Source organism: Pollicipes pollicipes, unplaced genomic scaffold (genome assembly GCF_011947565.3).
Source record: "Pollicipes pollicipes isolate AB1234 unplaced genomic scaffold, Ppol_2.1 Scaffold_3087;HRSCAF=3621_pilon_pilon_pilon, whole genome shotgun sequence".
NCBI classification, from domain to species: domain Eukaryota; kingdom Metazoa; phylum Arthropoda; class Thecostraca; order Pollicipedomorpha; family Pollicipedidae; genus Pollicipes; species Pollicipes pollicipes.
The window spans coordinates 12,827,659-12,847,418 of NW_023596225.1; the positions used below are offsets into that span (position 1 = coordinate 12,827,659).

The 19,760-nt window shown below is 62.1% G+C and overlaps 1 protein-coding gene, 1 non-coding gene and 1 pseudogene across 2 annotated transcripts; 2 read left to right on the plus strand and 1 right to left on the minus strand.

Moving 5' to 3' along the window:
• Positions 1-4,278: 4,278 nt before the first annotated feature.
• Positions 4,279-4,387, minus strand: LOC119090740 (uncharacterized; annotated as a pseudogene).
• A 2,690-nt stretch (positions 4,388-7,077) lies between these two features.
• LOC119089389 (uncharacterized) lies at positions 7,078-11,984 on the plus strand. Its single transcript, XM_037212054.1, has 3 exons — positions 7,078-7,194; positions 7,465-8,181; positions 9,687-11,984. Exons 1-3 carry the CDS (start codon positions 7,078-7,080, stop codon positions 11,982-11,984), a joined length of 3,132 nt encoding a protein of 1,043 aa, XP_037067949.1.
• A 641-nt stretch (positions 11,985-12,625) lies between these two features.
• LOC119090737 (U2 spliceosomal RNA) lies at positions 12,626-12,815 on the plus strand. Its single transcript, XR_005093306.1, has one exon. It is a non-coding gene; the product is annotated as a U2 spliceosomal RNA (small nuclear RNA).
• Positions 12,816-19,760: the final 6,945 nt, after the last annotated feature.

Below are 19,760 nucleotides of genomic sequence, written 5' to 3' on the forward strand. Positions count from 1 at the left end.
ACAGCGACCATTTTCCAATTAAACTTTACACCACTTTTGACGCAACCGCTGACGAAGTTTTGCGATCCATATACCCCGCTGGAATTTACGAAAAGCAGACTGGGCCAAATTTCAAGAACTTTGTTATGTGAACCGAGACTGTTATGAATCACCAGAGCAGGGTGTTGGCCTTATTACACATATTATTCATGCTGCAGCAACCGCGACAATTCCACTGACTAAAACGCCACCACGCCGCATCCCAGTACCATGGTGAACGACCGAAGTTAAGAACGCTATTGCGCGTCGGAAACGTGCTTTCCGCTGCTTTCGTCGCCACCATGATGTACCTCATCTTCTTGCCCGAAATTATGAGCGTGCTCGAACCAGACGAATTATAAGGAGTGCCAAGCGTCATTCTTGGCAAGCGTACATCCAGCAGTTCACTGCTGCTACTCCCTTAAGCCAGCTATGGGGACTGGTTCGAGCACTTTCCGGAAAACGCACCTCTATTTCATTGCCCACTTTACGCATTAATAACCAACTCATTTCGGCAACACCTCTTATCGCCAATGCTCTTGCTGAAAGTCTTTCTCAGTGTAGCTCATCCGGAAATTACCGACCAGGATTTGTGGAAACTGCGCAAACCCGTTTTCGTTTACATACTGATTGTTTTGTTTCCGATAACACCGAAGACTATAATTTACCATTTTCATTACTGGAACTACAAAAGGCTATAAAATCCGCCGGCAACACCTCAGTAGGTCATGATCAGTTACACTATTCTTTTTTTCGTAATCTTTCAGAAGATATGCTTCGTTTTATATTGGCAGTTTTTAACGATTTGTGGTCAACCCATGTCTTTCCTGACGCCTGGAAAGACACCATCATTATTCCACTTGCAAAGCCAGGAAAGGACACCAAAGATCCATCAAATTATCGTCCCATTGCACTTACCAGCTGTCTAGGAAAACTTTTTGAGCGGATGGTGGCGAAGCGAATCTCTTGGATTGTAGAACGAGACTGCCTGCTTACAAAAAATCAATGTGGTCTCCGACACAACCGTAGCACAACAGACCATGTCATCAGACTTGAAACTGACATCAGACGTTCATTTACACATCGACACGACACAACTGCTGTATTCCTGGATATTAGCCGAGCCTACGACATGGTCTTTAAACCTGCACTAATTTTCAAGCTCCATCAGTTAGGGTTTAAAGGCCATTTGGCACATTATCTTATTGGGTTTCTTTCCGGCATCAGACCATTTCGTGTGAGATGCAGATCCGCCGTTTCCGACACTCACCATCTAGAGAACGGCCTCCCACAAGGGAGCTGTATCTCACCGATTCTTTTTAATTTTATTATAAACGATTTATTTGACTCATTACCATCGGGTATTTCCTCTTCACTTTTTGCGGATGATAGCGCCATCTGGTGCTCAGACGCTGAATATGACCATTCGCTGCCACGGCTCCAAGCCGCCCTAAACAAGGTGCAGCAGTGGTCAGAGCGATACAGGTTCCGTTTCTCCGCTCCCAAATCTGCAGTTATGATTTTCGGCAAAAATATGCGTGGTACTCCCAAATTTCGGCTTCGACTAGATGGACACCACATTCCTTTCGTTTCGTCTTTCAAATTTCTTGGCATCGTACTTGACCCCAGATTATCGATGCGGCAGCACGTGGAGCATGTTCGCTCCAAATGCCTAAAAAGACTAAATTTCTTTAGATGCATTTCCGGGTCAACATACGGTGCCGACCGCCAATCGTTATTACGTCTATACAAATCCCGTGTTCTTCCTATCATTGAATATGGCTCCGTGGTATATGCAGGAGGCAGCCAACACACTCAAACCACAATCCACCATACAAAATATGTTTTTGCGAGTTGCCCAAGGAGCTCTGCGTACTTCCCCGATTTCAGCGCTTGAAGTGGACGCTCATGTTATGCCTCTTGCCCTCCGACGAATGGAACACACATTGAGATACATCACAAAAGTGCGACAAAATCCCAGTCACCCAGCATTTAAATCCATGCATGTCTTACCTCACATGCACCATAACTACGTAGGACCGGCAGAACGTCGCTCAGGACTTACAATAGCATCTCGAACCACTATCTACTGTACCACTCTTCAGTTTACTTTACCGCCTTCTTCCATGCCACCTGCTTTAATAGAACCACCATGGCAGTTAACCCCTCGGAAAGTTTTGTTTCTTTTTGATGATCCCAAACGCATTTTCACAACAAGTTATGTTCAACAAACATTTAATCGTCTAATTGTCAACAATCAAAATAGCAGCTTTATTTACACCGATGGCTCCGAGGCCAATAACCACACCGGATGTGCAGTTATTTGCACTGAACATTACCATTAAAACTGCCGGTTACCGGATGGCACCTCAGTATATTTGGCTGAATTATTTGCTCTTTTCCTTGCATTGCAACACATTCAACAACACACCCAGAAAACGAAGACAATAGCGATTTGTTCCGATTCAAAGACAGCTGTGCAATCTCTTATGGACCCAGACTTCACACACCACCTCCTTGTTAAAACCGTCAATCTCTATCATATATTACATACACAGGATATGAATATCAAATTTCTATGGATTCCATGACATACAGGCATCATGGGCAATGAGCGGGCTGATCAACTAGCCAAGGAAGCTTTGACAAACCAGCACATCATGGATATCCCTGCTGATCATGCATCTACAATATATTCCATTCGCACAAAACATTTTTGGCAACAACAATGGACCGATGCTACCAGAACACAACTTCATGATATCAAACCAGACATTACCCCTTGGCCATCAACGCATCGTAAAGACCGTCTGGAGGAGAAGGTGCTGGCCCGTTTACGAATCGGACACACTACATTCACACATAGTTACATATACTTAAGTCAACCTCGTCCTCACTGTCAGCCGTGCGATCGTTCACTTTGGGTTAAACATATTGTTATTGAGTGGCGCAAAATATCAACAGCACCGCAAAGATATACAGGCTTTTTGTCGTAATCAAAATATCGAGTTTTCTTTAAGAAACGTCCTTGGCGATGACCATCCTGAACTGCTTAACATTGTCTTTAACTTCCTCAGACTTGCCGGTTTGCTTCAAGCTTTGTAAATGTCAATAAACGTACACTTTTCTTCACATACATAATTACACCAATTTAAAATAACATCATCCAGGCGTGAAATGGTCTGAACAGGCCGAAACGCCTAAAAAAATAAATGAAAAATGAAAATGAAAATGCCTCTGCATCGCTTCTCGGCCTTTTGACTAATATCAAAGTGTAGTAGGCGGTGTGGGAAGGGACGGCCGGCTCGGGCCGGCCGCCCCGGCGCGCGCAGGGAGCACTGGGGCACTCACCGGCGACGGGGCAGGTGATGTGGCGTCTGGCGTCGTCGGTGAGGCCCTCCGCGGCGGGCGGCCTGCCAGGTGGAGGCCGGCTCGTTGAAGGGCGTTGCCCAGCCGGGCCAGCGGTGATGGGCGGCGTGGTGTCCCCGCTGGTGGCGGCTCCGGCGTCGCTGACGGCGGTCGCCGGCCGGTGAGGAGGCCGGCGACTCGCTCGAGTCGCTCGCCGAGCCAAGACTGCGGTGAGTCCGGGGGCGAGCCGGCGGCAGCAGGTGGCCGCTGCGGAGACGCCCCCGGTGGGGTCCCGGCTGGCTGCAGCCCGAGGTCGACGGTCCGAGCCGGCTCGGTGTCGGGCAGACGCGGGCAGCGGGCTCGGTGGTTGAGCAGCCCGCGCCGCGTCGTGAAGGTGGCCCGGCACCACGGACAGACGTGCGGCAGTTCGCCGCCGGCCGCCCGCCGGGCCCGGACCGGCACCGTGCAGCGATGCCGGGAAGGCCGCGCGGTGAGTTGTTGCCGGCACCCGGCGCAGACCCACGGCGTGCTGGTCAACCCTACCGTCCAGCTCCGGCTGCCGCCCCGGGACGGGAGACGCCGGGCGGCTGGGCTGACTTGTGACGGGCAACGCTATCTCTCGGACGGGATGAGGCGCCGACTAGCGGGCCGCCGGCGAAGCACGGAAAGCGCGTGAAGTGTTCGCGCCAAAACCACGGCAGCCGCCAACTCCTATTTAGGGCAGGAACACGGGGCTCCCGACCTAAACAGGGGAAGGGCGGAAGGCCGGAAGTCGGCGCGTGCACTTACTTCGCGTCCCGTGCTCACCAGCGACCCGTCCGACGACTAGCTCGTAGTCTCCGTCGTCGTTGACCTTGAGTAGTTGAGCTGCTGGCCGCCAGGCGTCACCACCTGGAAGTGTAAGCCGCGCGGATGGGGAAATACGGAATTTCAACCTGAAATAACCTTTGACTAAGATCAAAATTAAGATGATAAGAACAGATACTACACTTTGATCTGAGCTAAGAGGCCTAGAAGCGATCTTATCTGTCGATCTTAGCCAATGGCCAGGAATTTTCGCGCATTGTGGTGACCTTTTTATCGCGCGACTCGTTCGCGGGTTTTTTCGTGGTTTACGCGCGCCATCCCATTACGCCGCGTACTGCTTGCGTGCTCTGGGACTCCGCGGCCACGATCATCCACCGTCGCCTGCGCGGACGCCGCACCGAAGTGGACGCCGCACCGCGTGGGCGCCGCACCGAGTGGACGCCGCACCAGGTGGACGCCGCCGGGGACGCCGCGCCGGGTGGACGCCGGGGACGCCGGGTGGACGCCGGGGGCGCCGCGCCGGGTGGACGCTGGGGGTACCGCGCCGGGTGGACGCCGGGGGCGCCGCGTCGGGTGGACGCCGGGGGCGCCACGCCGGGTGGACGCCGGGGGCGCCGCGCCGGGTGGACGCCGGGGGCGCCGCGCCGGGTGGACGCCGGGGACGCCGCGCCGGGTGGACGCCGGGGGCGCCGCGCCGGGTGGACGCCGGGGACGCCGCGCCGGGTGGACGCCGGGGACGCCGCGCCGGGTGGACGCCGGGGACGCCGCGCCGGGTGGACGCCGGGGGCGCCGCGCCGGGTGGACGCCGGGGACGCCGCGCCGGGTGGACGCCGGGGGCGCCGCGCCGGGTGGACGCCGGGGGCGCCGCGCCGGGTGGACGCCGGTGGACCACGGGAGCGCAAGGTAAGTTTTTCGCGCCTACTTCCGGTCTTCTGCCTTCGCCTATTTTGATAGGGTTCCCACGTTCCCGTTTCAACATAGGAGTTGGCCGTTGCCGTTGGCTTTGGCGCGAAATTTGAACTTGCGCCCTGTGTGTTTCGCCGGTCGCCCACCCGCGCGTCACCGCGTCACCCCGGCCGTCGACTACCTCGCGCGTCTCCCGGCGACGTGATGGCGACGCAAGTGCTCCGGCTCGCCGTGGAGGCAGTGCGCGGCCAGCCGGTGCAGCGGGACGAGGAGCTGGTGCTGCCATACCTGCTGCCCGCCCATGCGCGGTGCCCCGTCGCCGGCTGCCGAATGCAGTATAGAGGCACGGGGTCCGTGCAGTAGCGGGCCAGCCTGTGCCGCCACCTCGCCCGCAGCCACGGCCTGCGCCCCCACCGCACCACGTGGGTGTGTGTGGGGTGCCGCGCCTGCCTGCCGCGGCGGCCGTCGACTCACCACTGCTGGGCGGCGCCCCCGGAGGAGATGCGGCCCGACCTGCCGCACTCCTGCGCCGGCTGCGGCCGCTCCTTCACCACCAACATCTGACTCCGCCCGATGCCGGCCCGATGCCGGCCGCCCAGCCCCGGGCGCTCAATGCCCATCATTGTATGCGACCCCCCATCGTTTACGCCCGTCCGCCGGGTGCGGTCGTACGCCGAGGTGGTGTACGGCGCCCCGGTGGGCGATGCTGTGTGGCCGGACGCCGCCCCGGTGCGCCACCGTGCCCGCCCGTGTGCCGTGGTGGACCGTCATGCATGTCGGTCCTCAGCTGTTCGAGACCCTGGCCCGGTGGCTGCAGTTGACACGCCTTTGTTCACAGCAGGGGTGCCCTCCCAGCGCCAGGGGCGCCGCGACCGGGCGTGTCCAGCCCGCCGCCGGGTGCCCGCGCAGCGGGAGGGCATGAGCGCGAGCCGGGAACCCCTCGCCCCGCCGCCTGCTGCCCGGGCTGAGTCTGGTGGAACTCCACCCCCGCCCGCCTCTCCGCAGGCCCGCGGGGTGTTTGGCCGCCGGTGGCGTGGCCACAGGTCGCTGCCGCCGCCGCGGCGGACACAGCCGAGCCGCCTCATCACGCCGCTGTCAGGGCTTGTCGGCTCTCAGCCGCCTCGCTCCCCCGGCGCACCTGTGGCACGGGCGTCCAGACGGAGCCCGTCTGTCTGGCGCCCGCGCGTCGTCCGGAGGGCTCTCCGGACCGCCCCCCGGCCCCCGCTCCGGCCCCTGCTCCGGTGGCGGATCCGGCTTGGACACTGGTCCGTGCCCGCCGTAGGCCGCCCCGGGCTCTGGCCCCGGTGCCGTCTGGTGGCCGGGCTGGGGCTCCGTCTCGTGGCCCGGCTCGCGCTCCGGCCCCGGTGCCTTCTCGTAGTCGGGCTGGCGCCCCGTCTCGTGGCCCGGCTCGCGCACCGCCTCGCCTCCCGGCCTCCGCTCCCGCCCCGCCTCCGGTCGCGACTTCGACTCGTGCTCCGGCCCGCGCTGCGGCCCCGGCCCGTGCCTCTGCTCGGACTCCGGCCGCTGCCCCGGCCCCGGCTCCGGTCGCGGCCCCTCGTAGTCGGGTCCACACTCCGGACGCTGCTCCGGCCCCGGCTCCGATCGCGGCCCCTCATGGTCGGGTCCGCACTCCGGCCCACTCTCCGGCTCCGGCTCCGGCCGTGGTCCCTCGCGGTCGGGCTGACACTCCGGCTCCTGCTGGCTCGTGGGTCCGCCGGTGCCGGACGTCGTTCTGGCCGTGGCTCGTGTCGTGGCGCCCGGGGTTCTGGCCGTGGCCGCGGTGCCCGGGGTGGGCGTCGTGGTGGCCGGGGTCGTGACCCGTCGCCGCCCCCGTCTCCTCCTCCGTCTCCGCCCGTGCTGGGCACGGGCGACACACCCCCGACGGCCCCTCCCTCTCAGCGGCACCGTTCTCCCCCGCAGGAGGAGTTCCTTGAGGAGCTGGAGGCCCTGAGGGAAAGTGGCGCTGACTGGCCACTGGTTGAGGCGGCCGTCGGGGCCATGTGTACGCGAGCGGCTGCCCTCAACGAGGACTTCTACGGCCGGCAGCGCGCGCGCCGACCGCCGGCCGCTCGCGGCTCTGACTCCGCCTCCCGGGCTGGTGGCTCCGCCTCCCGGGCCGGTGGCCCCGCCCCCGCGGCCGGCGGCCCTGCGGTGCGTGCTGGCGGCCGGGCGGCTCCGGCCGGCGGGCCCGCCGCCGGGGCTGACGACGACGCTGTTCCGGCGGCCCAAGACCACCGGCGCCCGTGGCGTGCTCCGCGCCATGAGCCGGAGGAAGCCAGTCGGCTCCAGCGTCTGTACCGTGCGAACCGCCGCGCGCGTGTCGCCACCCGGGCACTCGCCTCGTCTGTGCCCGTGGCATGGCACGCCGCCCATCCCGTCCCGGAGCTGCGCGTCGGCCCCACTCCGGTGGAGGCGCGCGGCGAGAACAAGGCGCTCCGCAACGCCCTGCGGATGCGGGCCTTGAGCGACCTGGTCGCCAAGCCCCATCAAGCACGTATGATGGATTGTGTGGCGTCTCAGCCGGTGAGCTCGCATTATATGTACAATGGGAGCTTCACCCGGTTTGCCGAGTGGCGGTTTGTGCACCGTGCTCGGCTCGGTCTCGTGCCCCTGAACGGGTACCGTCGCGGCGCCGGTGATCGGCGCTGTCGACGCTGTGGCTATGCCAAGGAGACCCTGCCGCACGTGTTCAACCACTGCCGGCCCCACAGCGCGGCGCTGCAGCGGCGTCACAACGCCATCCTGGCGCGCCTGGAGAAGGCCGTGCCTCTGTTCGCCGGCACCGACGTGCTGGTGAACCGCCGTGTGCCCGGCACCGAGTCGGCCCTTCGGCCTGACCTGGCGGTCACCCGTGGCGCCCACATACCTCTTGTGGACGTCACAGTCTCGTTTGAGAATCGGCTGGCTGCCCTGCGCGCCGCCGGCGACGAGAAGGTGGCCAAGTACGCGGGCCTGGTGGCCGAGCTCCGACGCCAGGGCAAGCATGCCTCCGTGCATGCCCTGGTGATTGGCCCGCTCGGCACCTGGTACCGCGGCAACGAGGAGACGCTGCGCCACCTGCGTGTCAGCCGGGTGTACGCCCGACTGATGCGCAAGCTCATTGTGAGTGACACCCTGCGGTGGTCCCGGGACGTTTACGTGGAGCACGTCACCGGAGTCCGCCAATACGAGTGATCAGTGGCCACCGCCCGTGGCCGCTGTGACGTCAGGGTGTCCGCCTCCACCTCCTTCACCATCGCAGCGTCCTCCTCAGCGGCGTCGTTCTCCGCCTCGTGGCGTGGCGGGTTGCCCCTCGCCTGGCCGGCTGATGAGCCGCCGGGCCGCCGCAGCCACCAATGGGCCGCCGGCCGGCCTGCCACCCCTCCCCTTCCCCGACTCCGCCGACTTCTCCGTGACGGCGGCTCGACGTCGCCTGACTCATCGTCCGGCGACGCATCTACCCCGCCCCACCCCGCACCCGGCGCCAGGCCGACCGGACCCGAGCCGACCGGCGCCGCGTCGCCATCCGGCGGCCGTTGCGCCGTCGGACGGGAGCGGCGTGGGACGCCCGGCGATGGCCGGGCCGGCCATCCGTCCCGGCCCCCTCCCCCAGGCGGCCATTAATCAGCGGCCGGCCCGCCCGCCAGGCAGGCGAGGGGGCCGGCCGCCGGCCTCGTGCGCCGCGGCGACCGTTGGCGGCCGTCCGAGGCGCACCGTCGACCCCCGGGATAGCGACCCCACTGTGACCCCGGGCACCCCTGGGCCCTCCCACCCACCACCCACCACCCACGCAGGTCGCCCTCCCCGTCACCCGACGCCCGGCCCCGCTTCCGGCGGACCCCGCCGACTTGTGCCCGGAGACCGCCGCCGGCCCGACCGGGACAATGCCGCCGGCCCCCGCAACCCCGCCCATCGCCCGGGGCCCTCTGCTGCGGCCGGTGCCGCCGGCCCGGTGGGTGCCGCCCCCGCCACCCCCGCCGCGGCTATCCCGCCCGCGCGCGCAGACCCCGCACCGGCGCCCGGCCGTCTCGAGCGAGGTGCAGGTGACGGACGGCCCGCGCGGGGCGGGGGTCGCGGCGCGCGGCGTGGGGCGGGCCGCCCGGGCCGCGGTGGTGGCCGCGGTGGTGGTGGCGGGGGCGGGGGTGGAGGCGGTGGCCCCCCGGACGAGCCGGCGCCAGGACCGGGCGGGCAAGCCGATCGGCCGCGGGACGCACCAACGCCGGAACCCGAGCTCACCGAGCTGCAGGCGGAGTTCATACCCCGCTCCTCGACGAACCCGAGGACGACTGGGAGCCGTGCGAGGCGCTCCTCCAGCGTATGGTGGCCGACGCCTCTCGTCGCAATGAGGCGTACCACCAGCGACGAGGCCAGGCCACCGCGCGGCGCCGGGGACAGCCCGGTGCCGCCGCCCCACACGGGCCGCCCGGGCGGCCGGCAGTCGTTCCACCTCTCAACGGCCGCCCGGACACAGCTGGCGGTGCGCCCCCTCCCCCTCCCGCGGCCGACCGGACCGTCCAGCGGCGGGCGGTCGCCCTCCCCCCCCCCCCCCCCCCCAGAACGGCGGCCCGGCCCCTACACCAGCCCAACAGCCAGACCGCCGCACGACGTACCGGCCGCCCCTACACGAGCCGACCGAGGCGAGTCGACTCCAGCGCCTCTACCGCGCCAACCGCGGCAAGGCGATGCGTGATGTCTTGGCGGAGGAGAGTCCGTCGTGCCCACTTCAGCCCGCCGTCATTCGGGAGCATTTTGCGCCCCCCAACCGCGCTGCCGACCCGTTCGAGTGGGACGCCCACCCCGAATGTGTCGAGGAGCCGGTGGAAGCTCTGCCCACAGCCGAGCTCTCCCGGTACTTCGAGGCAGACGAGGTGTGGCGCCGTATGTCCGCCGCCAGCACAGCGCCTGGCGCTGACGGCCTGCGCTATGTTGCGTGGCGGGCCCTCGACCCGGGTGCCCTCCTGCTGACGCGCGCATTCAACCTGTGCGCGCGGCACAGGCGGGTACCGGCTGCGTGGAAGGAGAGCAGCACGATCCTCCTTCATAAGGGCGGGGACGTGCGCGAGCCCTCGAACTGGCGCCCCATCGCCCTAATGAACACGATCGCCAAAGTGTACGCCGGCCTGTGGGCCGACCGGCTGTCCCGCTGGGCGGAGACCGAGAACCTTCTGTCATGCCAACAGAAAGGCTTCCGCAGCTACGACGGAGTGTTGGAGCACAACTTCATCCTCCAGAGCGCGATCACCGCCCAGCGGCGACAGCCCGGCGGCCAGCTTCACGTTTGCTTCATCGACCTGGCGAATGCATTCGGGAGCCTGCCACACAGGTACCTGTGGAGTGTTCTCGCCCGCCTCGGTCTACCCGGGGAGGTGCTGTTCACCCTGGAGGACCTGTGCGACGGCAGCACGACCACGTACACGACAGCCCAGGGCACGTCCGAGCCCGCGCCCGTCACGCGCGGCGTGCGGCAGGGCTGCCCGCTGAGCGGCATCCTGTTTAACCTAGGCATGGAGCCTCTAGTCCGGGCGCTCGACGCCGCCGACGGCGTCACGACGCTCGCCTTCGCCGACGACCTCGCGCTGCTCTGCCGCGACGCGGAGGCGCTGGACACCGCGCTCACCACACTGGAGGAGGTGTGCATCTGGTGTGGACTGGCGCTCAACGCGCGCAAGTCCGGGCTGCTGTCAGTCGGCAGTCCGTCGCCGCAGGTGCGGCTTATGGGTCAGCCGATCCCCGTGATCGGCGAGCGGTGCTCGTGCCGCTACCTGGGCCGTCCTGTGGGACACACCAGGCTGTCGTGCCCGCCGTTACAGGTGCTGGCCGAGGCGGAGCAGGCCGCCCACCTCGTCCTGGACAGCGCGCTGGCCCCGTGGCAGAAACTGGACGTGCTGCGCGCGTTCATCCTGCCACGGCTGACCCACTGCCTCCGGCTGGGTCTGCTCCCAAAACAGGCTCTGCGCCGGTTCGACGCCGAGCTGCGCTGGAGGGTCAAGGGGGCACTCCAACTGCCCTCTCGCGCGTGCCAGGAGCACCTGCACGCCAGCACCTCGCGCGGCTGTGTTGGTCTCACCGAGCTTGCCTCCGAGGCCGACATTCTCCTCCTGGCGTCTACATGGCAGCTCCTCACCTCCCCGGACAAACTCGTCCGCGAGACTGCTGCCTCTCAGCTGCAGGAGTCTGCGCGCAAGCGCCTCCTGGCTGAGCCTACCCCGGCACAGCTCGGCGACTACCTGAATGGTAGGGAGATGAGGGACGGTGGCGACGTTTCGACGCGCTTCTCACGAACGTGCGTCGCCACCAAAGCGCTGGCCAAAACCATCCCGGTTGCCTGGCGCGCGATGGACGGCGAGCTGCGGCTTGCGGTCGGCGACGACGTGGTGCCGCGTCGCGAGGCGGCTGCCCTCTTGCGAGAGGCGGTCCGCCAGGCGGCCGCCGAGCGTCTGTATCGCCTGCCTCACCAGGGCAAAGTGATGCAGACGGTCGGCGACCAGCGCGTGAGCAGCCACTACATGTACAGTGGCAGCTTTACTCGCTTCGCCGAGTGGCGCTTTGTGCACCGCGCGCGGCTGGGACTGGTGCCTCTAAACGGCGTCCGTCGCAGCCGTGTGCGAGGCGACGAGCGCTGCCGGCGGTGCGGGTACGCGCGCGAGACGCTGCCCCTTGTGCTGTGCCGCTGCATGCCGCACAGCGCCGCCTTCCAGCGCCGTCACAACGCCATCCTGAGCCGCCTTCACAAGGCGGTGCAGCGGGATGGCGTGGTGACGCAGATCATCCGGCGGGTGCCGGGGTGCGCCTCCACCCTGGGCCCCGACCTGGTGGTGACCCGCGGTGACGAGGTCATCCTGGCCGGCGTCACCGTGACGTTTGAGAACGGGGCAACGAGGCCTCGCTGCGCCGGCTCCGCGTCAGCGGGAACAACGCCAAGCTGATGCGGCGGCTCATGGTGAGCGACACCCTGAGGTCGTCCCGCGACATCTACATCGAACGTCTGTTCGGGCACCGCCAATACGAGTGATCCGCGGCCGGTTCTCTCGGCCGCGGTGCCGTCAGGGTCGTCGCCGCCATCTGGTCGACGCCAGCAGCGCGCTGTTTCGGCCTGGCGCGGCGTCTCGGCGCGGCACGGCGGCCGCACACCCGGGCCGCTACCTCCGAGCGGTGAGCGATCAGCGCGGCCGCCCGACACCTCGTCTCCTCCCCCCCCCCCCCCCCCAGTCCCCGGAGCGCTACGTGGGCCGGGAACGATCCCCACCGGCGGCCCTCCACCGCCCCCTCCCCCACCTTCGGGAGGGAAGCCGGCCCCCGCCCCACCCCCGCCATAGCGCGCTGCGTCGCGCTGGGGAGTTGTTGCGCGGCGCCATCTGCGACGCAGCTGGTGGCGCCACCACTGCTCAGCTAAGGTAGAAACGTAAGGTGGCGCCACCAGCACACCCTGTTCGATGCGCGCCCTGGCGCCTTGGTACATTGTTACTGCCGTTCTTATAATGTTATTTACCGAATTTTAAGAAACAACCGTGTCGCGTGCAAATGCCCTCCACATTGTGGAGGGGCATCCGCTTTTCCTTTTCTTTTTCTTGCTATCAAACATGTATTTTTATGAATAAAAAATGTGTTCTGATCAGCTTAATATCTGATACGTCCCCTACATGAGGACCAGAATATTAAACTGATTTTTGAGCATTGGCGGGGGTTACTGGAGCCCGCACCTGCCCTGCCGCGGGTTGGCCTGGCATTGCACTACAGCCAGGATCGGCCCATTTTATGCTGTCAGCGGTGTCAATAAATCAAGATGTGCTCTAATACATGCATAATCAGTATGTGTGTTCAATATGGCTTTGCGCTTATGCTGCGTGCGCACCGCTGCCGGCACACAGCCAAGACGCATCGCTTCAGATGTGTGGGCCGACGCCAAAGCCAGCACGAACAGAGCATGGCCAGAGCCAACAACAAAATCAACGACTACATAACAAGCAATGCAGAAACACACCAAGAAGGAAGCCAAACAAACACAAAAAGCAGCAATAGCCATCAAATTTCAACGCTGTGGCCGCTGGCGGAAACACATGATTGACATCAGCTCAAAGGCGGCCGATGCCATGTCACCAACAGCGCGTGCCGTGAGGCCGGCAACATGCAACGCCAACGCATCACATGGTCGTACAAGCCAACGCCATGTAGACCAAATGCCTGACACTGACCATGGCCGCCGGCTGTGCATATCAGTGTTGCACACCCTGCGGCCAGATGTCTCTGCCGGGAGCGTGGCATTCACACATCGCCTGCGGTCCGTCCAATGGTCGGGTGTGTTCTCTGCACGGGCACCGCAGCCGGAGGCCGTGCGGCTTTGCCAGCCTGGCGTCATTCCTCAGCTGCATAACCGTCTTCGCTTGCGATGCGCGGCCTCGCTCTACCACGTGACGCGGGGCGACGCCGCACTCAACATGCAACAAGTTGGCAACACAACTCCCCAGCTGCCGGGAACGCGCACACCACCGCAGACGCAGGACGACCATCCTGGCTCTCGGCGCCCGGTGCGACAGCGATCTAGCGGCCATGCGGGCACTAGCAGCGGCTGGGCGATTTTCGGCCGTACTGACGCGTGTCCCGGCGTCAGTTGCACGCCCACATACGCGGTGCGTGCACGTGTTTTGCCTCTCGCCAATACTGGACACATATTGATAGTGACGGTGTGCTGTCACGTGACCGATGTCTGGTCACGTCATACGTGATGGCCAGTCGGGTGACGTGACGAACAACGCACTGGCGTCGTCGGCGCCACCGACCTCCGGTCACGCGCGAGTGTGCCGACGCAAGCGCTGCGGGTCTTGACCAAGGGATATTGCGGGGACGACCCAAGTGCAACAAGATGCTCTGGAAAGTGTCATGTGAGCTTGTGCCCATGTGCGGGGGGTTGAGCACTGCTCGCCGTCGGTCGCTTATCACTCGCCGACCCGGCGCACGGGGCAGGCGCGTGCACGTCGGCCTTCCAGAGCGACAGCGGCCGGCACGACACAAATGCACCTGTTCCAGCCTCATCTGCATCGATTCTCGGCATTTTGGCTGAGATCAATGAGTGGTACTGCCGCCCCTCCCCTTGTCCTAGTGTTTTATTTGATCTGTGTAATTGTGTGATCACCGCTTCACTAGATGTCTCCCCCCCCCCCCTTATGGTTGTATGCCTACTGTGTGGATGCAGTTGATCCTTATTTTTTTCCGTGTATGGGTGCAATCGAATGACAATCAGAACGAGATGCTGCCCCATTGCTTGAATTATGTTCTACTTATTCTCATCTAATCCGTGTGTTGGTGTATTACATGACAATGATCGAGACATCCCCCCCCTTCTTTTTCTGCTAGCGGTGAGTGTGCAAGTGCTGTACTGATTATTATTTGATCTGTGCATTAGTGTAATCATTTGGAATCAACACGAGATGCTTCCCGTGGCCCCGGACTGTGTAGCACTCCGGCGTGTATCCCCCGCCCGGTCCCTGGGTCGCCTGACGGCTATGGGTTTCCTCTTCCCTGAAATGTCCGTAGGCGTTGGGCAACTGCGGCCTTCTCGTGTGGTCGCAAGTTTTCCACCGGCGTTCCTCGCTTGCCGTCACGCCTCGAGGCGACGCAGCCTTGTGTCGTCGCCGCCGACGTGCCGTCTGGCTGCGGTGAGGCCACCGACGGCCTAAGGCCTGCAATCCAGGGAGCGTTGACGGGGCGGATGTGGCTCCCGCCGACGGCCTTGCCCCCCGCTCATGCCCACCATGGGGAGCGGGGTGAGCCAGCGCTTCACCCCATTGGCGACACGCTACACCGTGCCGTGGGATTATGGAAGTATGGCTTTTTTGTAAAACACTGTCGGGTCTAAATGCGCTGCAGAGCCTGAGCGCATTCGTTTGTCTTTTTATCATTTCCTATAATGAAACGTGACCTTTTATGAATACAAATCTGTTGTGATCAGCATCATATCTGATACGTCCCCTACATGGGGACCAGAACATTGAACTCATTTTTGAACATTGGAGGATTGGAGGGGTTACTGGAGCTTTCTTTTGCCCATCCGCGGGTTGGCCTGGGCGGCCGGCCGATGCCATGTTACCAAAAGGGCGTGCCGTCAGGCTGGCAACATGAGACGCCAAAGCATGCTATGGTTTTACAAGCCAACGCCATACAGACCAAACGCCTGACAATGACCATGGACGCCGGCTGTGCATATCAGTGTTTATCGCCCTCTGGTCAGATGTCGCTGCCGGGAGCGTGGCATTGACACATCGCCTTCGAGTCGTCCAATTGTCGGCTGTGCTTCCTGCACGGGCACCGCACCCGGAGGCCGTGCGGCCTTGCCAGCCTGGCGCCATTCCTCAGCTGCATGGGCGTCTTCGCTTGCGATGCGCCGCCGCGCTCCACCAGGTGACGCCGCGCGACGCCGCACTGAACTTGCAACAAGTCGGCAACACAACTCACCAGCTGCCGGGAACGCGCCACCACCGCAGACGCTGCACGACCAACCTGGCACTCGGCGCCCGGTGCGACAGCGATCTAGCGACCATGCTGGCACTAGCAGCGGCTGGGCGATTTTCGACCGTATTGACGCGCGTCCCGGCGTAAGTTGCACGCCCACATACGCGGTGCGTGCATGTGCTTCTGCCTCTCGCCAACACTGGGCACCTATTGATAGTGACGGTGTGCTGTCACGTGACGGATGTCTGGTCACGTCATCCGTGATTGCCAGTGGGGTGACGTGACGAACAACGCACTGGAGTCGTCGGCGCCGGCGGCCGCTCCATGAGCGCAAACCGTCGGCGACCGTCGGTCACGCGCGAGTGTGCTGACGCAACCGCTGCGCCTCTCGGCCAACGGATATTGCGCGGACGGCTCAAGTTGCAACAAGATGCTCGGCAAGGTGTCATGTGAGGAGTCCGTATCGTATTGTCCAATGTACAGAATGTCCGAAGGTACAGAATGTCCAAAGTACAGCTTGTCCAAGGTACAGAATGTCCAGAGTTCATAATGTCCAAGGTACAGAATATCCAAAATGAGAACTAACTTCCAAAAAACTTAGTGTGGAGGTGTTCATATTGTCCAAGGTACAGATTGTCCAAGGAACACAATGTACAAAGTACACAATGTCCAACGTACGGAATTTCCAAAGTTCATAATGTCCAAAGTACACAATGTCCAAAGTACGTATTGTCCAAGGTACGAAACGTCCAAAGCACACAATGTCCAAGGTACACAATGTCCAAAGTACACAATGTCCAAAGTACAAAACATTCAAAGTACGTAATGTGCAAGGTACACAATGCCCAAGGTGCACAATGTCCAAGGTACACAATGTCTTAAGTACGGAATGCCCAATTTAGTTTCCAGGAAGACCGTCAGGATGCGAGCCCTCGCCCTTATTGACAGGCAAGAGCATCCTGGGCTACGTCGGTTGCGCATATATAGTCAACGCCATTACCGCCACTCTGCGTGTAATCAGCCGTCTGCCGCCTTCCTGTGACGTGCGCGGTAGGCAAGATGACGTAGGAAGGTATTTATCCAATGAGGGGTTGGCTCATGACGGGCTGCACACCGTGAGCTGCTGCGAGCGGGCGGCACCGCATCGCTACCGACGCCTGCAGGACCGCTGGTCGACACAACGCCGCAGCCCTGGCGTCAAGAGCAGAACCGCCCTTAGTGAGCGCCTGGGTGGTCCCCAAGCCCGCCGTATCCATCGCCGTCCATCGTGCATCGTGTTCTCCTCCGCCCCTCCCTCCACAACAACTGCTCGGCTTTTGCTGCCTGGTTATGATCAGCGCCATCTACCGAAGGGCATGAAACTGGAAGTGCACAGAAAGCCCGGCATGCAGTCCGGCTGTTCATTCCCAGGGTAACAGATACCGTTCACTTCCTTTTCGACTCTGCGTCACTGCCATTATGTGGGGAGGCCCGCGGCGTGCCGGCCCGCGCTTTCTGCATTCTCGTTGCGCCTATGTGAAGGCAGTCGTGGATCGGTGGCCGGAAAGGGCATAGCGCCGCTCCACGCACGCGCTGTGTGGGTATCCACCTTCATCCAATTGTGTCGTATCTACGTGCAGGGTCAAAACGTCAATACATGTGCAGTAAGGATATCTGGTTAAACGAAGAAAGACGCAAGGTCCCATAGTGACACAAGGCCGGATGTTCAGTTAGCAACGTAATTGTTTCCCCTGTCGGGGCCTCTTGACTGAGCTGGACCACCGCATTTTCTTGCTGCTGGCCATAACTCCATGTCTGATCAGGCCAGGGAGGGACACGCACGTCCTTTCCCTGGCGTCGCTCGGTCATGAACTACCCCGATCCCTTCCGACCGGTGGACCGGTGGCGGGACCTCGACGTGGCTTCCACCATCCGGGAACCAGCCACCAGTCGGAAGGGACCCGAAAGGACAGGCCATCAGAGGTAAACTAAGTAAAGCATAACTTAAAGGAGACACACGACAGGGGACTGGTTTACAAAAAAGGCAAAACATTCAAATTTGTCCGGAACACGCCGGCTGCCGAATCACGCTGTGGAAGTGCGAATCTTTACATGGAGCTAATACGAAAGCAATTAAGCAGTGTCGCAGCGATGCTGGATGCTCCGCTTCGGAGGATCGTTCGCCAAGCCTGGCCAGTTTTGAGCAGGCCGCTCAGCAGTCAACAACCCAGGCCCATCGCGGGTAATGCATCCGATTCATCAGTGGGTCAAGCCGCAGCACAGCCGGCAGCGGCGGCCACACCTGTGGAGGCCATACCGACATCCACTACAGGAGCCGAGATCATCATCAGCTGTGCGCAGTGCTGCAGACAACCAACATCGTGTTACGGGCAGAAGCTTCTGATCTCATGATGCCGATAAGAAATTCTGTCCGCGGATTTTGCAACTTCATTTATCCGCAATGGTCACGGGCGTCGATATGCATTCTTGAGTGAGTCACTTGCCTCCCCAGCGTCCAATCTGGCCTCTCCCCAGGCTTTTAGCGATAGAAAGAAACAGGACATTAAAAATTGCACCTCAAATTATGCCAAGTTTCAATAAGGCTTGTGCTAATTGTTTCCAGCTAAAATGAACACACCAAATTGTGACTGATACGTTATGTTCAGTTTTGTGCAGCTAGCCGGGATTGTCACACTTTAAGAGCTCCACTCCTGCTCTCGGCTGTGACTGGCGGTCGTTTCTGGCTAGCAGGCACCCGCTCCAGCATGAAGGTCAGCCGCTCCTCCGTTGCGCTGCCTGCTCGGACTGCTGCATCATCAGCGCCGCCGAGCGCTCGACCTGCTTGCCGTCACTGATCAGCTCGGGCCCACAGGATGGGCTTGGTTGGACTTCGGTTGGCTTGGCCCGGTTTAGCCTGGTCTGCCTTACCTTGGTTGGGCCGGGCCGGCGCCCGAAACATAACCGGAACTGTCACAGTAACCGTACGTCTGGACCGAGAGCGGACTGGGGCAGGGCCGCGGGAAGGCCCAGACCACGTCATATCGGATGGGATCGGTTCGCATCGGGTCGTATCGGATCAGGTGGGATTGGATAAAATTGGGTCTGATCGGATCGAGTCGGATCGGATCGGATCGGATCGGATCGGATCGGATCGGATCGGGTCGGGTCGGGTCGGGATAGGGCGGGGCGAGGTAGGGCGGGGCGGGCCGGGCCGGGCTGGGTGAGGGCCGGGGCCGGTGCCAGGGCCAGGATTAGGATCGCGACCGCGACGACGACCGGGACCTGGGCAGGGTCAGGTTCGGTCCAGAGCCGGGGAGGGGACGGCGACTAGGGCCGGGGCTGTTTTGGGCATGTAAGATGTGATTTGATCTGTGGTCAGACCACTTCGTGTTCGATGCCCCAACCAGCCTTGGTCATATCCCCTGTCAACCCGGTTCTGCCTGGTTCTGCAGGTCACAGACCATATTACATCCTGACTTGATCTGATCTGACCTGACCTGTCCAGCCTATCCTGCTCCAGCCCAGTGTAGTCCAGCCTCAAGTTCAGGCCATCCCCCATCCAGCCCAGCCTCGGGGCAGGCCAACTCCCTGTCCAGTTCAGCACGCATTCCAGTCCGGGCCCCCAGTCCAATCTAGCCCCCAGACCAGTTCAGCCCCGGCCCAGTCCAGCACTCAGTTCAGTACATCCTAACCCTGAGATGTTTTGCATGCAATATGGCATCATCATGTTTGACTGATGCCGTTCAGGGAAGGAAGACCCTGAGATTAGCAATTGCCCCTCCGTTGCAAGAGCGCCGCTGTTACGAGCTGACTGCTGTTGCAGTCCAGAGTAGATCCCGGCAAAGGGCGCTAGTTGGCAGCCTTCCCCTGCCGGCGGGCGGTTGTCACCAAGCACAGGGGCGCCGTCGCTGGACACCGCCCAATGCAGAAGTGATGCCGTTGAACGCCGGCGGGTCGCCGTCGTTCAACAAAGGGGCTGGCGAATCAAGCTGACAATGTGAACGCGACTTTGACCAGATGGCAGAGCTAACTCCGTGGGACCCCGATCTGGCATGGCATGGTCGTTGTAGTTAGGACGCTCGGTAAGCCGGATTGATACGTGATAATACAGACCGCCATAGTTCGGGGACGACTTGTGCCAAAGGTTACGTGTTGTGTATGATATCCGATTAGCCCTAATTGTGTATTTTGTGCCCGGACTTGCCAGCAAAGCGGTCTTCACTCATAGGGCGATCCTGGGGGGGGGGGGGGGGGAGGGGGGAGATGCAGCCACGGGG

Excerpts from the sequence above, each read along its gene's own strand:
- LOC119089389 (XM_037212054.1), top strand. The coding sequence starts at position 7,078 with ATGTGTACGCGAGCGGCTGCCCTCAACGAGGACTTCTACGGCCGGCAG. Across the intron at positions 7,195-7,464 it reads CTGGTGGCTCCGCCTCCCGG|CTGCGCGTCGGCCCCACTCC; the intron begins GCCGGTGGCCCC and ends CCCGTCCCGGAG. Across the intron at positions 8,182-9,686 it reads GACTGATGCGCAAGCTCATT|CCGACCGAGGCGAGTCGACT; the intron begins GTGAGTGACACC and ends CCCCTACACGAG.